Below are 16,328 nucleotides of genomic sequence, written 5' to 3' on the forward strand. Positions count from 1 at the left end.
CTTGGGGAGAACAAGCTGACGCTTCGGAAACCTGTTCCCTCGGCGGAAGATCCCAAAGCGACGTTAGCTGCAGTGCGAGTCCTTACCAGCCACGTAAACCTGCCGCCGCTGTCGAGTGTCTTTGTCCCCGTCGGGACCGACGAAGCCACCTGCGGGATAGCACTGTTGGAAGGAAGCGTCCAACTTCTCCTTGGACGAGGGATTGGTATTGCAAGAGGCGTAACCGAGCTCCAGGACGGGCGTACCGTAGCCCTTGTCACCAACTTCCGGCAAGAGTCGCAGCACCTTACAAAGGGTACAGCTGTGGGCTACGTCGAGAAAATTCAGGACTCGGCCGCCATCGCCGTTATCTCAGAAGACGCCTCTCCGACGCACCACAAGGGAACCACGCCCTCAAAGCTCGACATCGACCCATCCCTCCCAGGCCCACAACGACGACAGCTGACTGATGTTCTCGCTGAGTTCAGTGAGTGCTTCGCCACATCGTCAAGGCTACGCCAAACAGCGGTTGCGAAGCATCGAATTGTTACTGACGATGACGTGCCCCCTATTCATCAGTCGCCGTACCGAGTTTCGGTGAAGGAGAGGGAAACCATCCAGAAACAAGTTCAAGAAATGCTTGACGACGATATTATCCAGCCTTCAAGCAGTCCGTGGGCCTCTCCAGTCGTGCTGGTGAAGAAGAAGGACGGAACCCTTAGGTTCTGCGTGGACTACAGGCGGCTGAACGCTGTTACAAAGAAAGATGTCTATCCGCTTCCCCGCATAGATGACACCCTCGACCGTTTACGCCACACCCGGTACTTTTCGTCGATGGACTTGAAGAGTGGCTACTGGCAGATTGAGGTCGATGAACGGGACCGCGAGAAGACTGCCTTTGTCACGCCCGATGGACTTTACGAGTTCAAGGTGATGCCCTTCGGACTCTGTACGGCGCCGGCGACTTTCCAGCGGGTCATGGATACTGTACTAACGGGACTGAAGTGGCAGAGCTGCCTCGTTTACCTGGATGACGTCGTCGTTTTTTCGCACGACTTCGACGAGCACTTGAAACGGCTTAGGGCCGTGCTCCAAGCCATCAAGACCGCAGGGCTCACACTCAAGCCAACGAAGTGCCGCTTCGCCTACGCCGAACTTAAGTTCCTTGGTCATGTCGTTAGTAGCGAAGGAGTACGCCCTGACCCCGCGAAGACATCCGCCGTAGCCGAATTCCCTCGACCATCGGACAAGAAGGCCATCCGCAGATTCCTGGGGCTGTGCGCGTACTACAGACGCTTCGTTCAAGATTTCGCAAAAATTTCGGCGCCCCTCACACATCTTACGAAAGACGCCGTGAAGTTTCACTGGGCAGAAGAACAAGAACGGGCGTTCGACGAACTGAAACAAAGACTTCAGACAGCTCCGATCCTCGGACATTTCGACCAGCACGCCGAAACCGAAATTCACACGGACGCAAGTAACTCCGGACTTGGTGCGGTATTGGTACAGCTACAGGAAGGCACGGAGCGAGTTATTGCCTACGCAAGTCGGACACTGTCAAAAGCGGAGAAAAATTACTCCACGACGGAAAAAGAATGTCTCGCGGTTCTATGGGCGAAAGTTTCGTCCGTACATATACGGGAACCCGTTCCGGGTGGTCACAGACCACCACTCGCTCTGTTGGCTTGCAAACCTCAAAGACCCTTCAGGACGCCTGGCTCGATGGAGTCTTCGACTGCAAGAATTTGACATGACCGTAGTCTACAAGTCAGGACGGAAACATAGCGACGCCGACTGCTTGTCCAGAGCCCCCGTCCAAACGTCAGACTGTACCGACGTGGATGATGACGAGTGTTTCCTAGGTACCGTGGACACCAACGACATGGCAGGACTTCAACGAGACGATCCAGAGCTCCGCGCCCTGATTGAGCATCTAGAAGGACGAGGAAGTACCGTTTCTCGTGTCTTTTCACGAGTCCTGCCGACCTTCGCTATTCGAAGAGGTGTACTTTATAAGAAAAATTTTGGAACCAGTAATTCGTCGTGGCTTCTGGTAGTCCCCACCAGCCTTCGAGAAGAGATTTTTCAAGCCTGCCACGACGACCCAACTTCAGGACACCTCGGTTACAGTCGAACACTAGCCCGAATACGTGAAAAATACTACTGGCCCAAGCTGCCGAAGACCGTCCATCTCTACACGCGATCGTGCCATGAGTCCCAGCGACGCAAGAAACCGCCGTCAAAGCCAGCAGGTCGCCTTCAGCCGATTCCCCCTCCAACCAAACCGTTCCAGCAAATTGGAATGGATTTGCTGGGCCCTTTTCCACCGTCGACCCTGGGAAACCGCTGGATAATCGTCGCCACAGATTATCTTACGCGTTACGCCGAGACGAAAGGCCTTCCTTCGGGGACTGCTGTCGAAGTCGCGAAGTTCTTCATCGAGTCCATCGTCCTCCGGCATGGCGCCCCCGAAGTCCTGATCACAGACCGAGGGTCATCGTTCATGGCGCAGTTAACCCAGGAGATCCTTCGTCTAAGCCAGACGGACCACCGTCGGACAACTGCATACCATCCGCAGACAAACGGGTTGACGGAGCGGCTCAACAAGACCATTGCCGACATGATCTCCATGTACGTCGACGTGGAGCACAAGACATGGGACGAGGTATTGCCATACGTCACATTTGCCTACAATACGGCCGTACAAGAGACCACAAGAGTGACGCCCTTCCAGCTGGTGTATGGCCGGAAGGTGACGACTATGCTAGACTCTATGTTGTCGCACGATCCAGTCGACGACGGAAGCGATGACGCCCATGTGGTTGCTCAACGGGCAGAAGAGGTCCGCCAACTGGCAAGACTACGAATTCAAGACCAGCAACATGTCGACGCCGGCCGATACAATCTTCGCCGGCGTGACGCCCACTATCAACCCGGAGACCGGGTATGGGTGTGGACACCAATACGGCGCCGCGGTCTCAGCGAGAAGCTTCTCAAGCGCTACTTTGGACCCTACAAGGTGCTTCGCCGTCTCGGGGACTTAAACTACGAAGTCCTTCCCGACGGAACGCGCCCATCTGCAAGACGTCAGCCGCGACCCGAGGTGGTGCACGTCGTCCGGCTGAAGCCGTATTACGAACGATAGAACTTTTTACTCTTGTCGACGAGTGAACTGTGAACTGTGAACTGTGGCTCGCGATTCTGCTGTCGTTTTGTTTTGGATTTTTTTTTTGTTTCTTTGTTTTTCGTTTTGTGCTGCATCGGGACGATGGGCTTTTAAAGGGGGGGATAATGCCGCGCGCAGGGTCACGGACTTCTAGAACTTTCTCGTTTATTCTTGCTCCGTACATAACTTCTGTCGTTTATCCCTGCTTATGTTGTTCTAGAAAGTGCGCGTTCATTCTCGCCCCGAGCGCGCTACGCTCGAACCTTCTCCGCCGAATCTTCGAGATAGTGACTCATTCTAGATAAGAGGCCACCCGCAACCTTGTCGAGTCAGTTTTCGCCTCAGCGTTCGACCTTGCTGCTTCGCCGCCTTCGACGCCCGCGACGCTCTGTTGTTATCTTTCTATTTCCTTTTATTTTTGGCACAAGTTCGCCACATTAAACGTTTATTTCTTTCTGTGTATTTATTGTTTTTTTGGTCACCACCCGTGACAATATATAATATACATTTCTTTAGAGTGCGTTCGAAAGAAATCCGGAGCATGTTTTTCTCGCCGCGAAAATGCATTATACATTGTCGAACGCTTAGTGTCTGTCGCTAGGCTACATTTGGGCGGAGGCTGAGCATTTGGCAATGCGTAGTTTATTTTTATGGGGAGATGACCGATGGTTAGTATCTCTCTCTGTTGTATGTGTATTTCTGTGAATGCAAGATTTGTTTCGGCAACTGGGGTCCGACAATTTCTCACGAAGCACTGGAAACAGTTATGCTTTTTGTGTGCCTGTTTTAGTGACCGCTGTTTTATGTACTATACATTCCGAATATACGCGGTGCCATGCAGTCAGTTCGTCAGACGACGTTTTAGACAGCTTGTTCCTTCGAAGCTGCACTTTTTCAAGGATAAATCGTTCCATCGGAAATTGCAGGCGTTCGTTTCATCGATACACCTCGTGACGTTTCGTCTAGTTTTTCTATTATGTGCGTGCTCGCGCTTGCGTACGTAATTGCGCCTCCGTGTCTGGCTTGCGTGTGCGCGTGCATGAGCGAGTATGCTTATGTGCGTGCATGCACATGCGTGTTTTCCTGCCTACGCGTGAGTATATATACCCGCGTATCTGTGTGCGTGTTATACGTGCATGTGCGTGCGTGTTTGCACGCGTGGGCGTTTGCCTGCTCATAAGTGCGCGTGCCTGTGCGAGTGCGTGCGTGCATGCGCGTGTGTAATTCGTGCGTACGTGTGCGCGGGTGTGCTTGTGCGTGTGTACGTGAATTTGCATCCTAGCCTGCGCGTGCATTCGCGTATCTGTGTTCGCGCATGCTTATGAGTGCCTAATTCGTGCGTGTTTGAGTGGGCGCATGCATACTTGGGCGTACGTGTGCCCAAGTACGCACGTTGTCGGACTTTGCGGGAAAGGTTCGAGAAGCTCGAACATGGTCGACCTCGAACGTCGGCTGGTTCGCGACACCTTTAGTACTCACGTTGCGGACGATTGGTGATTGGCCGCTGATAACTTCACCGTAACTTTTTGCTTTATGTTTAGCGCAATTTTTTATATTTTTATTCGTGCGATTGTAATCTTTTGCGATTAAACTCTCTGTACCCTTCCCTTGTGACCTATGAAACGATCTCGAACGCCTCGAACAACAGCGATGCTTGCGTTCGTTCTCGGGGCTAGTAGGCAAGGAGGTTAAAAGTATTTATATGACGTCAGACTGCCTTTTGATGTCGAGTCACAACACAGAAGTACGGGCACCGAATGCAAACGCAGTTATCCCATTGGCGAGTTTGCTTTGTGACGTGATCCTCCGGGTGACCAATTAATCAAAAACACGAAAGATGCAGCTACACTGCCTAAAACGTGGACGGGAAGGAAAATACGACGTTTCGGGCGAGCGTCCTTCTTCAAGTGATAGATGCGAAACACGTCGAGGAACAAAGAAAGGGTCGTATGTATACGTCACAAGAAAAGGGGGCTATACATTTGTTACTCGCCGATTTTTTGTTTCTTACACGAAGATGGGCGTCCGCCCGAAACTTCGCTTCCCGTCCACGTCCTATTTATTGTAGCACAATAATATCTCTTTTGTGATTACGTGCCGAAGATTATTGTTCTCGGCAGCCCCATCCTCTTACACGCTGAGATAAACATCTGCTATCGGAACCACTTCTGATGATTCCTTTGGTTGGCGTACACAGAGACGCTACACGCCGACTACTGAAAACGTACCCTGCGAAGCGTGCGACAGGCTAGCGTCTCTTGATTGCTCCGGCTCATGCGTACTTTTTTTAAATCTTGTACAAAGAAGAAATAACTTGCTAAACATTATCACTTAGAAACTATCGCCCACCCCTGCGCTGTTAATCTGACCACCCCGGAGCACTCTTACGGACTGTAAAAATTATGAACTTGTCAACTACGGGTATGTATAAGACGTAGAAACAATGCAATAATATTTTTGCACATCATGCTCATAGATACCATTGGCGTTATTTTGGAAGAGTTAAAATATCGAAGGTAGCATTTTTTTTATTTGATTTGCAAAAGTATGCATATTTAGTAAAATGCCTCGATTTGAGCGTTTTTCGTAAACTTTTCCTGCTAATCAGGACAACAATATTTCTAGCCAAATAGAGGACAACCCGCTGGCAAACTTTGAAAACAGGCTTGAATAAATGCGGGCAAAAAAAAAAGTTAAAACTTTGGCAGTATGGCTCAATGTGCCGTCGTCTGTGCGATTTTTTATTTCAAAATAACGACGTCGATACGTACGTCGTGATAAATAATTTGGGTCAACCATCCTGATACGGGCCAGCAGCCACAACACATTTTGGGGGAGAGCTGCCTGAAATGTCAATTTTGCTAAATCCACAGACAACGCTTCAGATTGAGCAGGTGTTTCTGACTTGTTTTCTTGAAGGTAATTTTGTTTTTTTTCCTAAAACAAAGACCGGCTCCGTTTTTCTGGGCATTGAGGCAGCAAGATGCATTTTTCTGGTCAAAATTAAAAACTGTCCTCGGACACGGTCGGCCGTTCTTATCTGAAGACAGAGTCGTTCTAGAAAAAACTGCCGCGGCATAACATAACAGAACTGTATGTATAATTGACGCACAAATATCAGTAAGCTAGGTGCCCTCTTTACGTTTTATTTATGTAGAATACGCTTGCAACATCACATTTTAATGCGTTCTTTTAGTGGGTAGAGGAAAATCGGACCCTTCACGTAACATATTTTTGTAGCTTTACTTTTTCGAGTACAAAAGAGGGATTTTAGTAGTGGAGGAGAAGTAACCAAACTTAGGAACGACTATAGAGACACGACAAGAAATGTAGAAACGAAAACTGGTGGTCAGTCAAGTGCAAAACAAGCACCCAGGAGATTTTATTCACATTGCGCGGTCGCATTTTAATATTGCAATTATGAAATTCGTCTAAATTTGGAAAATAGACGCAAGTGGAGACGTCCTCAATTGAAAGAACGCATGTTCCTGTCCTCACTCGGAATACTGTCGCGGGACTTCGTTCTTCCTCCACAACCCCAACACAGTGAAGACGATGACGAGTTAATGTTTCAAAGGCCTGCGCTCAGAATGATAAAATCATGTCCCTTGATTGCAGATTAGCGCTGTCTTCAGGCTCGGGACCGCCCAAGTTGAAGCACTGGAGGCGGTCACAAACTGGAGTCGATAAGACTGTTTCCCGAACCGACCAAGTCTTGCGCTAGAACGTATAAATAGCAGATTGGTTAAAAACAGAGTCAATAATTATGTTCAATGCAGGACACCAAGTAACAGTTGCGAGCTTTCACGAAAATTTCAAACTAGCTAATGATAGCGACGTACTTCGTCCCTCGAACACATCCGAATCTGGAAGCAATCTGTTTACAATAGATGCTTTACGTTTATTCAGTGTGAGGTTCGCACCAACCTGAAGTACACAAAGTGACTCTCAGTTGATCGTGGCAATCGCACGATTTTGATAAAGTGAGAATGTACATCACTTGCGACAGAAATCATAACTGAATGGGGACGTCATAAAAAAAAGTTCTTACCTCTTGATTTTGGTTCTCTTCGGGAAGGCCAGCCGACTGACATACCGCGACTGAGAAGTCTAGGCCTTCTCAACCAATAACGACCACAACAGAGCGGTCGTGCGCGAACAGCTGTCACCGCCGGACGAACAACATATCGGCGTTCAGAGTTCTACGAATCCTCCGGAGAAGTCACTCCCCGCGAACATTCACCTACCGCACTCCGCACCCCTCTAGCCCCTCGGGGCGACTGCCGGCCGCGGCCCGCCGCCGCCACCGCCGTGGGCAACTCGGCACGAGCCTCACAAACCCGCGAATCCGCTGCGAGCATCGAATGCGACGTCATCACGTGTCATTTACGTCACCCTACCGAAGGAGACGTGAAGCGCCGTCCGCGAACTTCTCGGGGCACGGAAGCACTGTGAAGGCTGTCACTAGCGGGGTTTTGGTTGCGTATCGACTACACTGAAGGAAATGCAACTGTAACGAACCAAGATGTGGTTTACGTTCTTTCCCGAGGAGTTTTAAGGGACACGAGCTCTCATTTCGCTGCTAGACCCAGATACGTTACGCACTCATTCGCCTCGGAGGGAGAGCGCCTTTTCACGCCTTCGACGCGCGCGCCATCTGGATTCTTGAAAAGTTCCTATCGGAGATAAAATTCGAGGAGCTCTCCCTCTTAAAGGGGTATCCACACGAAGGAGAAATCCGCTCCTTTCCTCCGCGGAGCGCGCATCACGTGAGACATACGTCATCCCATTTTGACGCCTCGCGGCGCCGTTCTACTCCGTGGCGGAGGCGCGGAGGCTTCGCGCTGTCAGCACGAAAGCCCCAGGTGCACGCGGCGGAGCCGGGGACGGAGTTTCCCGGGTTGTTGACGTCACGAGCTCCGCCCGCGGAGTTCTCCTTCGTGTGGATACCCCTTATGGGGTATCCACACGAAGGAGAAATCCGCTCCTTTCCTCCGCGGAGCGCGCATCACGTGAGACATACGTCATCCCTTTTTGACGCCTCGTGGCGCCGCTCTCCCGTTCTCCTCCGTGGCGGAGGCGCGGAAGCTTCGTGCTGTCAGCACGAAAGCTCCGCAGGTGCTCGCGGCGGAGCCGGGGACGGAGTTTCCCGGGTTGTTGACGTCACGACATCCGTCCGCGGAGTTCTCCTTCGTGTGGATACCCCTTTATGGGGTATCCACACGAAGGAGAAATCCGCCCCTTTCCTCCGCGGATCGCGCATCACGCGAGACATACGTCATCCCTTTTTGACGCCTCGCGGCGCGTTCTCCTCCGTGGCGGAGGCGCGGAGGCTTTGTCCTGACAGCACGAAAGCTCCGCAAGTGCACGCGGCGGAGCCGGGGACGGAGTGTCCCGGGATGTTGACGTCACGACATCCGTCCGCGGAGTTCTCCTTCGTGTGGGAACCACATCCGTCCGCGGAGTTCTCCTTCGTGTGGATACCCCTTAAAGGGGTATCCACACGAAGGAGAACTCCGCGGACGGATGTCGTGACGTCAGCGACCCGGGAAACTCCGTCCTCGGCTCCGCCGCGTGCCCCTGCAGAGCTTTCGTGCTGTCAGCACGAAGCCTCCGCGCCTCCGCCACGGAGGAGAACGGGAGAACGGCACCGCGAGGCGTCAAAAAGCGATGACGTATGTCTCACGTGATGCGCGATCCGCGGAGGAAAGTGGCGGAGTTCTCCTTCGTGTGGATACCCCTTAAAGGGTAACTGCAAAGAAAAAAAAGTTTTTTTTTTAAATAGCCTAATTGGGACAAGCATGTCAAAAAACAATTTTTCCGCGAGAAAAAACATTTTTTACAGCAATATTTATTGCGTGAGACTCATTTTAGTTTGCGGCTATTTCGTCCGTTTTAAATCGCGCGCCACGAAGTTGTGATTATGTGACGTCAATCCCAAAAGGTTCTCATTGGCTAAGAGTGTGATTGGCAGCTTAGATGTTGGTTGTTAAACCTTTGTTATATGTTGCAATTTCCTTTTGAGCGGCATATTTTCACGTTTAAAGAATAACCCATGTGATGAGAGTTATTATTCTTTACAAAAGGTTTACAAGACGGGCACTTCCGTTTGGATTCATACAAACAAAAGCTTCGCCATTCTTTCATGGCCGCCGAAGTCTCTGCTCCCGCCTGTCTCGCCTACCTCGACTAATCGTTTCGCCGAAGTGATCAGTGTTTCGTCGTTTCGTGCTGACCCAGGTGCTTGAGTGAGACTTTTTGAAGTGAAGTAGTGTGTGTGTTTAGCAGCTGTCGCAGGTGTTAGTGATAGGAAGCGACGCGAGGTTTTGGCTTTCATAGCGCGGTTCTTTCGTTTTCCTCTTTGCTTGCTTAGCGTTTTTTTTTTTTTTGCTTGTTTGCGCGTGCAAATGCTGACTTTTCTGAAATGTCAGATGCGTGATCCCGACAGTGAGCCTTCCAGCAGCCATGTCGCCCCGAAAGGAATGCTATTTGGCTGGAGGCAATCGAGCGTTCGCGTAGCGACCGACGTGTCTAGTTACGTTCTCGTCATATCGCTCTGGAGGCCGTCGAGATTCGCCCCGTGTGCACCTAACGTCCGCGACTAGACAGAAAATAAAAAAAGCACTATGTCCACTACGGAAAAATGGTCTCAGTTCATGCATCTGTAGGCAGGTACGAAATCGTGCCCAAATTTATTCATACCGCACGATGCAACACGTCGCTGGGCAAACGCAGTCCAACACGAAGCATAAAAACGGCAGATTTAGGACAACAATTCGGAGTCCATTGTTCAATTAAAACGACGTAATTTTGTTGAAAACGCCCGCAGCTTTTTACTCACGGTATGCGTCGGGAAACTTCCACATTTTGAAACAACGAGGCAGATTTACTTTTAAAAACGCTCCCAGCGTCCTCCCGGACCAGTTTGACTGGATCAGCTGACGACGACGGGACTTAACTGGTTGAACGTCAACCCCACAACAACCAATTTGCGCTCCGTGTTAGCACCGCATTACACACACCACGAACGTTTCAGCTCTGTCGCATCGCCGTGTTGCACCAAACAGAACGAGATCGCCGAAACCAACGCAGCGCTGTTGTGAACCTTGGCTTGTGGTTGCGCACTCGTGGATTCTGTGACTCCCTTCGCCTTCAAAGCGCGCACGACGATTACGAACGATACTTTCCGTCTTCCGGGAACATCACAGGGGCACTTCTCCGGTCACGTCTTCGCTACATGTGCTCGCAAGCCGCGTCAAACCAAAACAATACTGACAATACCGCGGCCTGGCGTAGTTGCCAGATCTTGCCGGAAGTCGAGACGCTGCGTCGTTCAACTCCGCAACGCAAGGAGAGTGAGGGGCGGGGCGTACTCCTCTCCCGCGGGAGTCGAAAGAGCGGGAGTTTCAAATGTGGAGAGGTTCTGACTCTACTAAATTACGTCCTGTGGCGTAAATATTGATAAAAAAAATCATTTTTTTCGCGGAACATTTGTTTTGTGACATGCTTGTCCCAATTAGGCTGTTTAAAAAAAAAACTTTTTTTTCTTTGCAGTTACCCTTTAAGGCGGATTAGAACCAATACCGCCTGCACTCCGAACAGAAGAGCAACGTGGGAAAAGGCGCGCACACCAGCGACATGCTGCAACTGCAAGGACCCCCAACATGCGGTCGACCTAATTCACCTGTTATGGGGCTGCAAAGGCCTTGAGGCAACAAGGAAAAAGCACCTAGAGGACGGGGTGACATCCATGGAGGACTGGGTCTTTCCCATAGGCCTTCCAGATAAGCAATACCAGACTCTACGCACGCTTCTGGATTATATCCACGAAGCTGGCATAAAAGTACCATATATAATTCTCTTCCCCCCTTCCGCGAGTCCAGGCCGCGATGCCATTGATTCATTCCCCTCCCCTCTCCCTTAAAGCGGTTCAAATAAATGTTTTATACTACTACCACACTATTACTCTAAGCGCAGCTCATTTAGTGGCTCTAGCGACATCTGTGAAGTCGACGGCTGCTAACGGCTAGAAAGGAAATCGGTCATAACAAGTGCATAACAAGTGCGTCAGCTTTCTCGAGTGAATCAGATTTTCACCGCGCCTGGCGGTCAAAAGGCGTCAAAGTAGACACACGTTATGAAAATTTTCACAAACAGAGGAGATTTTGTGTGTGCGTGTGTGTGTGTGTGCGTGCGCGCACGGTATTATTTAAAGAAAAGTTGAAGTAAAAGAAGAAGAATGAACCCAATGGACGAGGCCGACGGCCCCAGTTATCTGCTGATTCGCAGACACTACACAACACCGCTATGGAAGAAGCTCTTGAGCAGCGTCGCAGGAATGCTCCTCGGCCTCGCCCTGCTGGCTCTGGTAGCCGTCCTGTCCAGCGTAGACGTGCTATTTACCGGACACCATCGGCGCGATTCGAATCTCACCACACACAGGCCGGGAATCTTCAAGACGGTCGTCATCGCTGCTATGGACAAGATTGCTCGGAGGCGAGTGGCGGTGAACCAGACAGAGCGACAGATAGCGCCCAAGCCGGGACAGGTCGTTCATCAGGCCGTCGTAACGGACCTGGAAGCCGTGCTCAGAATCACTCGGAAGGGTGCATCTTTCGTGCGTATGGCGAAACAACGCTACAGGTCGCCGTTTCTCTGGGATGCAAATAAGAGTGTCGCGTTCGTGTCGATGCCAGTAGCTCGAACTGGAACTGAAGCATCTTCACAAAACCTATCTCTCGGGACAAACCTGTCTCAAATGTTTGAGCCGAGTGTAAGCTCGCGGGGTGGGAATAATGTGCCTGTCATTCGAGGGATGGCCTTGGATTTACCGTGATTCTAACACATCTAGAAGAAAAAATATATGTTTGCAAATTAAGTATTTTATATTGATAAAAATTATTCTTCAGCAAGTAGAGTGTAAATTCAATAAGATACGTAGAAGAAGTAAATGCATAATAACATCAAGAACGTAAAAACAAATACATCGGCGAACACAAGAACGCGTAATTAAACGGGGTCAGTCTTCCCGCCGTCGCAAAACTGTATAACACAGCAGTGCACTGCTGTTTTATTTACGAAGTTTGTCACTGACGTTGCAGTGCTTATCAAGGTGGAAGTTTCGGTCACCGTCTCAGTATTACCTTTACCTGACCACCTGACCCACGTTTTGACTCGCTAAAGTAATACCATGATAATACTCGTTAAAGTAATACACTTCAAGTTTCAAAGTTTATGGATTATTTTTTTATACGAGGAAATAAATCTCATATGGCGCTCTTCGATCGCCAAGTCGCACACGAGGTAAATGTAAAAATATTTTACCGGCACCCTCCCCGGGAAATGTTCAATTCAAGGATGCACCATAGGTTGGTGAAAATTCACTGGAAGCTGCTCCGAGTCAACATCTAGACCCGTTTTCACTTCAAGAAAAAGGCAAGTTTTGCGCATTGTTCATACGCGGCGTGAAGTAGTTCTTACGAGATTTGGTTGTCAAAGGAAAAAGCGATGGTATTGGGCGTTTGGAACGTGTACGTGTTGATAAGATAGCATATATATAATCTAAGATTCATCTACATAGATCTTAATTATCAACCTAACAGGGCAAATTAGTAATGCTTCGCGACGTGCCGTACTTTTTTTACTACGGTTTTCAAGGTGAAAACGGGTGCAGAGAAAATGTTCTTCGTGGCATATAGTGGTACTAGCTTTGAGTTCCACGTGATAAAGAACAAGAGTGGAAACCTTTGCATTTTCGCACAACCGAGGTGTCACCCACTTATAGACCATTCCAGAAACGGGTTTCTGGCCGAGGCCATCTTCAGCGTTCGTGCGTGAGGCGGACGCATTTCTCGCTTTCCGAAGCCTCGACCGCTTGTCTGCTTGGGCAGTAGAAATGGCACGCTAGACTGTAGATTTGGAAACATTGAAATGGTGTACACAAGGACGCTGCTTGGCAGAGCCTGCAGCCTGGTACGCATCTCCCAGTGTGTTTAGCGTCCTATTCCGCCCATGCATTGAAAGGGATTCCGAAAGGGACACAAATGACGTCACAAAAGGTGAAACAAGATAACCGGCCCATCTCCCGTGTGTCTTCATAGTCCTAATAAGATGCACACAAACTCTGACACGTCAAACCCCCCCCCCCCCTTTTCCCCCAATAAAATAAAACAAAAAAGCACGTGCGCCAGCTAATTTACTGGATCGCAGCCCCTACACTAATATAAATTTAAGGAAATTCACACATTCGAAAATGCAAGCATCGTGTGCGGTCGTGACGGGATGTCGTGCAGTGGCGTTGGCAAATCGATACCGAAACTGTGTTTAAGGAGTTCGCAAGACGCTTTGCACGGCACTAGATTACTGTACATCATTCCGGTATTTACGAGTCCTGAACCCAGCGTGCGATCTCCTCAGCCCAGCACGCGCATGTTCGTCGCTTTGGAAAGCGAGCAAATCACGCGCCATACGCACGAACATTCAAAATAGAACCGGAAAGAAGCACTTTTTTTTGGACTCGGGGACAACGTTTTCCTGACATATCCAAAGAAGCGAAGACCGCGCGAGCACAGCTGTGATGGGCCCTCAATGTCGACGAGCGCACGGGGACCCATAGCTTTGGTATGACTTCTTGGTCTTCATTGCCAAGAAAAGTTGTCCCCCGAAAAAGGTTGTCCCCTCAAACGCCTTTATGAAAAGGTGTATAGATCGATTCGAAGGAGATAAAATTAGCGCCGAGCTCGCGCTTCAGACTCGTGATTAACGTTCCTTGCAGTCGTTGCAGGCATCAGAGTTCCTGCTGCCACCGCTGCCACTGAGCAGCATTGAGCCACCAAACATCGAAACCGCGTATTTGTGTTGCGGAGTTTGGACGACCCTTCGCAACGTGAGTCACATTTGCTGGTCTGACTTTGGTGATTGATTTTTGGACATGAGATAAAGAAATGGGGTAAGGCGTAACCGCCGTTCAAATAACTCACTTGGAGTGTGATACAAGATAATTCAGATATTTCTCATGACAGAACGTTTTGTGGAACACATATGTCGCAAAAATAGTTTTAGAAACTGTCAGTGCTAATGGTGAAAAAGCTAAGCATAATCGTAATCGTAATCGTAATCTTTATTGGTTCAGGGAGCCGTGGCACCGCGGAAAGGCGAGAGCCCGTACCATGGAGGCCCGCGGTGCCACGTCTAGTGATGATGATTATGAGATGATATATACAAGGGGGGGGGGGGGTGAGGGGGGGGGGGGGGGAGCACCGACGCGGTCTTCTCAACATCGCAAGCACCTTTGCTTGAAGGTTCGGGGTTTGCCAAGACACTTCTACCAGCTGTAAGTAGTGCTTGGGCAAAGGGTGTTGTCCGGAGGCTTCACCGCGCGGCTGGGAAAGCCTTGGCGGTTTGATGTTGTTCAGGACGACGCGCTCTTCTGATCCGCCGCACGAGTCTTGGAGGTTCGGCGGCGGTTCAGGCCAGTAGGCAAGCGAGCCAAGGTGACCCTCGGTAGGCTGTTCAATGGACGTTCTGGATGGTAAAGCCCTGGCGGTTGATGGTGCGTTCGCTCGCTTCGTTGAAGGGAGCGGCTCCAGGTGGTGGCCCAGTCAAATTAGAGGGCTGCCACTTCCGATGCATTGACGTCCAGGGCTAGAACATAGCGCCCCGGTCACCCGGTGTAGCTTCCTGGCATCGTCGTCGTCGTCGTCCAAACTAATTGGAACCAAACTAAGCATAGTTTGGTTCCAATTAACACATCAATTGCTCACTGAAAATATTTATTGCGTATTGAAAATTACTAACGCTATGATGTAACGAACACCTTTATCACTCGATTCATTTTCGAAATTGACGCACACCTATCGCAAATGATTACGTTCCTTCACACAGTGCTTTTTTCAAACTCGTGCTGATCCCTACAGCAGCCATCCAGTGAACCTTGCGTCACTGTCGTACTCCTCGTTCGAGCCATCGCCCATGCCGGAAAAAGCCCCACAGCCCCGAAAACCGACTCCCTCAAAGTCATCAAAGGACAGACCTCCTCCGCCGCCTAACGACCCCGTCGGTTCGGCACACTCCCAATCTTCCAGAAGCTCAGGTGAACGAGCCTTCTTCCCGTACCTCCTTCCCACCCTTCCCCCGGGCACCCCTCCCTTCCCACCAGGAACGCAGGTCAACATCCCAGGCATGCCCCCTCTGGTCGCCACCGAACCATTCCCACTTCCTCCCGGAGTACTCTTCCCTCCTTACCCGTCACCTCCTCCCCCTCAACTACATCCGCACCCCTTCAACGTCCCCTCGCAACTAGGGTCTAATACCGTCTTCATGCCGGTCCCTGTCCCGATGCCGTTACCCATGCCACCGCCGCCTCCGCAGGCACCCACGATCATCGCCTGTCCTCCGGCGCCCGTCCAGTATTCGTACCCTCCCCCGCCTCCTCCCGCGCAGCCGCTTTCGCCGAGTCAGGATTTCGCGCGCCTCATTATGCTGCTGGAACGGTTCGGACCCGACGGTTCGGGCGGCAGGCAACGTGAGGAGTTCGAGTCCGACATGGACCGAGGGAAGAGCAGAAAGAACGAGAAACGGGAAAACAAAATGCAGAGGAGAAAGGGGAAGAAAGAGAGAGACGTGGAAACAAAGCGAGGTAACGGAGAGGATGTCAAGAATCCAGGGGTGGTACTCCAGCAGATGCAAGGAGACAACCAAAAAGAAGACGCCAAGAAAGAGGAGCTCGAGGAAGCGAACAAGGACAGCAAGGGTGCCCACGACTTGAACGCGCCAGTGCCGGGTCTTGCGTCTCAGGCGGCTGACGTGGAACCCGGAGCTCCGAGGGGTGACGCCCAGCCCTCGATGCCCGGGCAGGAGAATGGCGAACCTGCCTTACAAGGGGGGCAATCAGGAAATATAGGGTCACCTTCGGCCTCGGCGCCTCCGCAGTTGTAAGTAAGTGCGGAAAAAGAAAAGCACACAGCAGCTATGCCAAAAGAGAGAAAAAGGTGAAACAAAGGATGACACAACGCATGAAAGATATGCTCGTTTCGTTTACGTGTTCGTTCTCCGTTTACCTTTCCCCGACTTCCATTAACACGCTGATCCGTCAGTTGTGTGATGAGTGTAATGTAATATCGGTACAGCAACGAAAACACGAAATACAGCTTATAGCTAGGAAGCATACTGGAACATCCCATCG

General features: G+C 50.5%; 1 protein-coding gene across 1 annotated transcript; it reads left to right on the forward strand.

Annotated features, from left to right (window-relative positions):
- The first annotated feature begins 15,325 nt into the window (after positions 1–15,325).
- LOC120837049 (protein VASP homolog) lies at positions 15,326–16,081 on the forward strand. The gene has a single exon (XM_040206213.1). It carries the CDS (start codon positions 15,326–15,328, stop codon positions 16,079–16,081), a length of 756 nt encoding a protein of 251 aa, XP_040062147.1.
- Positions 16,082–16,328: the final 247 nt, after the last annotated feature.

Source organism: Ixodes scapularis, unplaced genomic scaffold (assembly GCF_016920785.2).
Source record: "Ixodes scapularis isolate PalLabHiFi unplaced genomic scaffold, ASM1692078v2 PGA_scaffold2__306_contigs__length_199485367, whole genome shotgun sequence".
NCBI classification, from domain to species: domain Eukaryota; kingdom Metazoa; phylum Arthropoda; class Arachnida; order Ixodida; family Ixodidae; genus Ixodes; species Ixodes scapularis.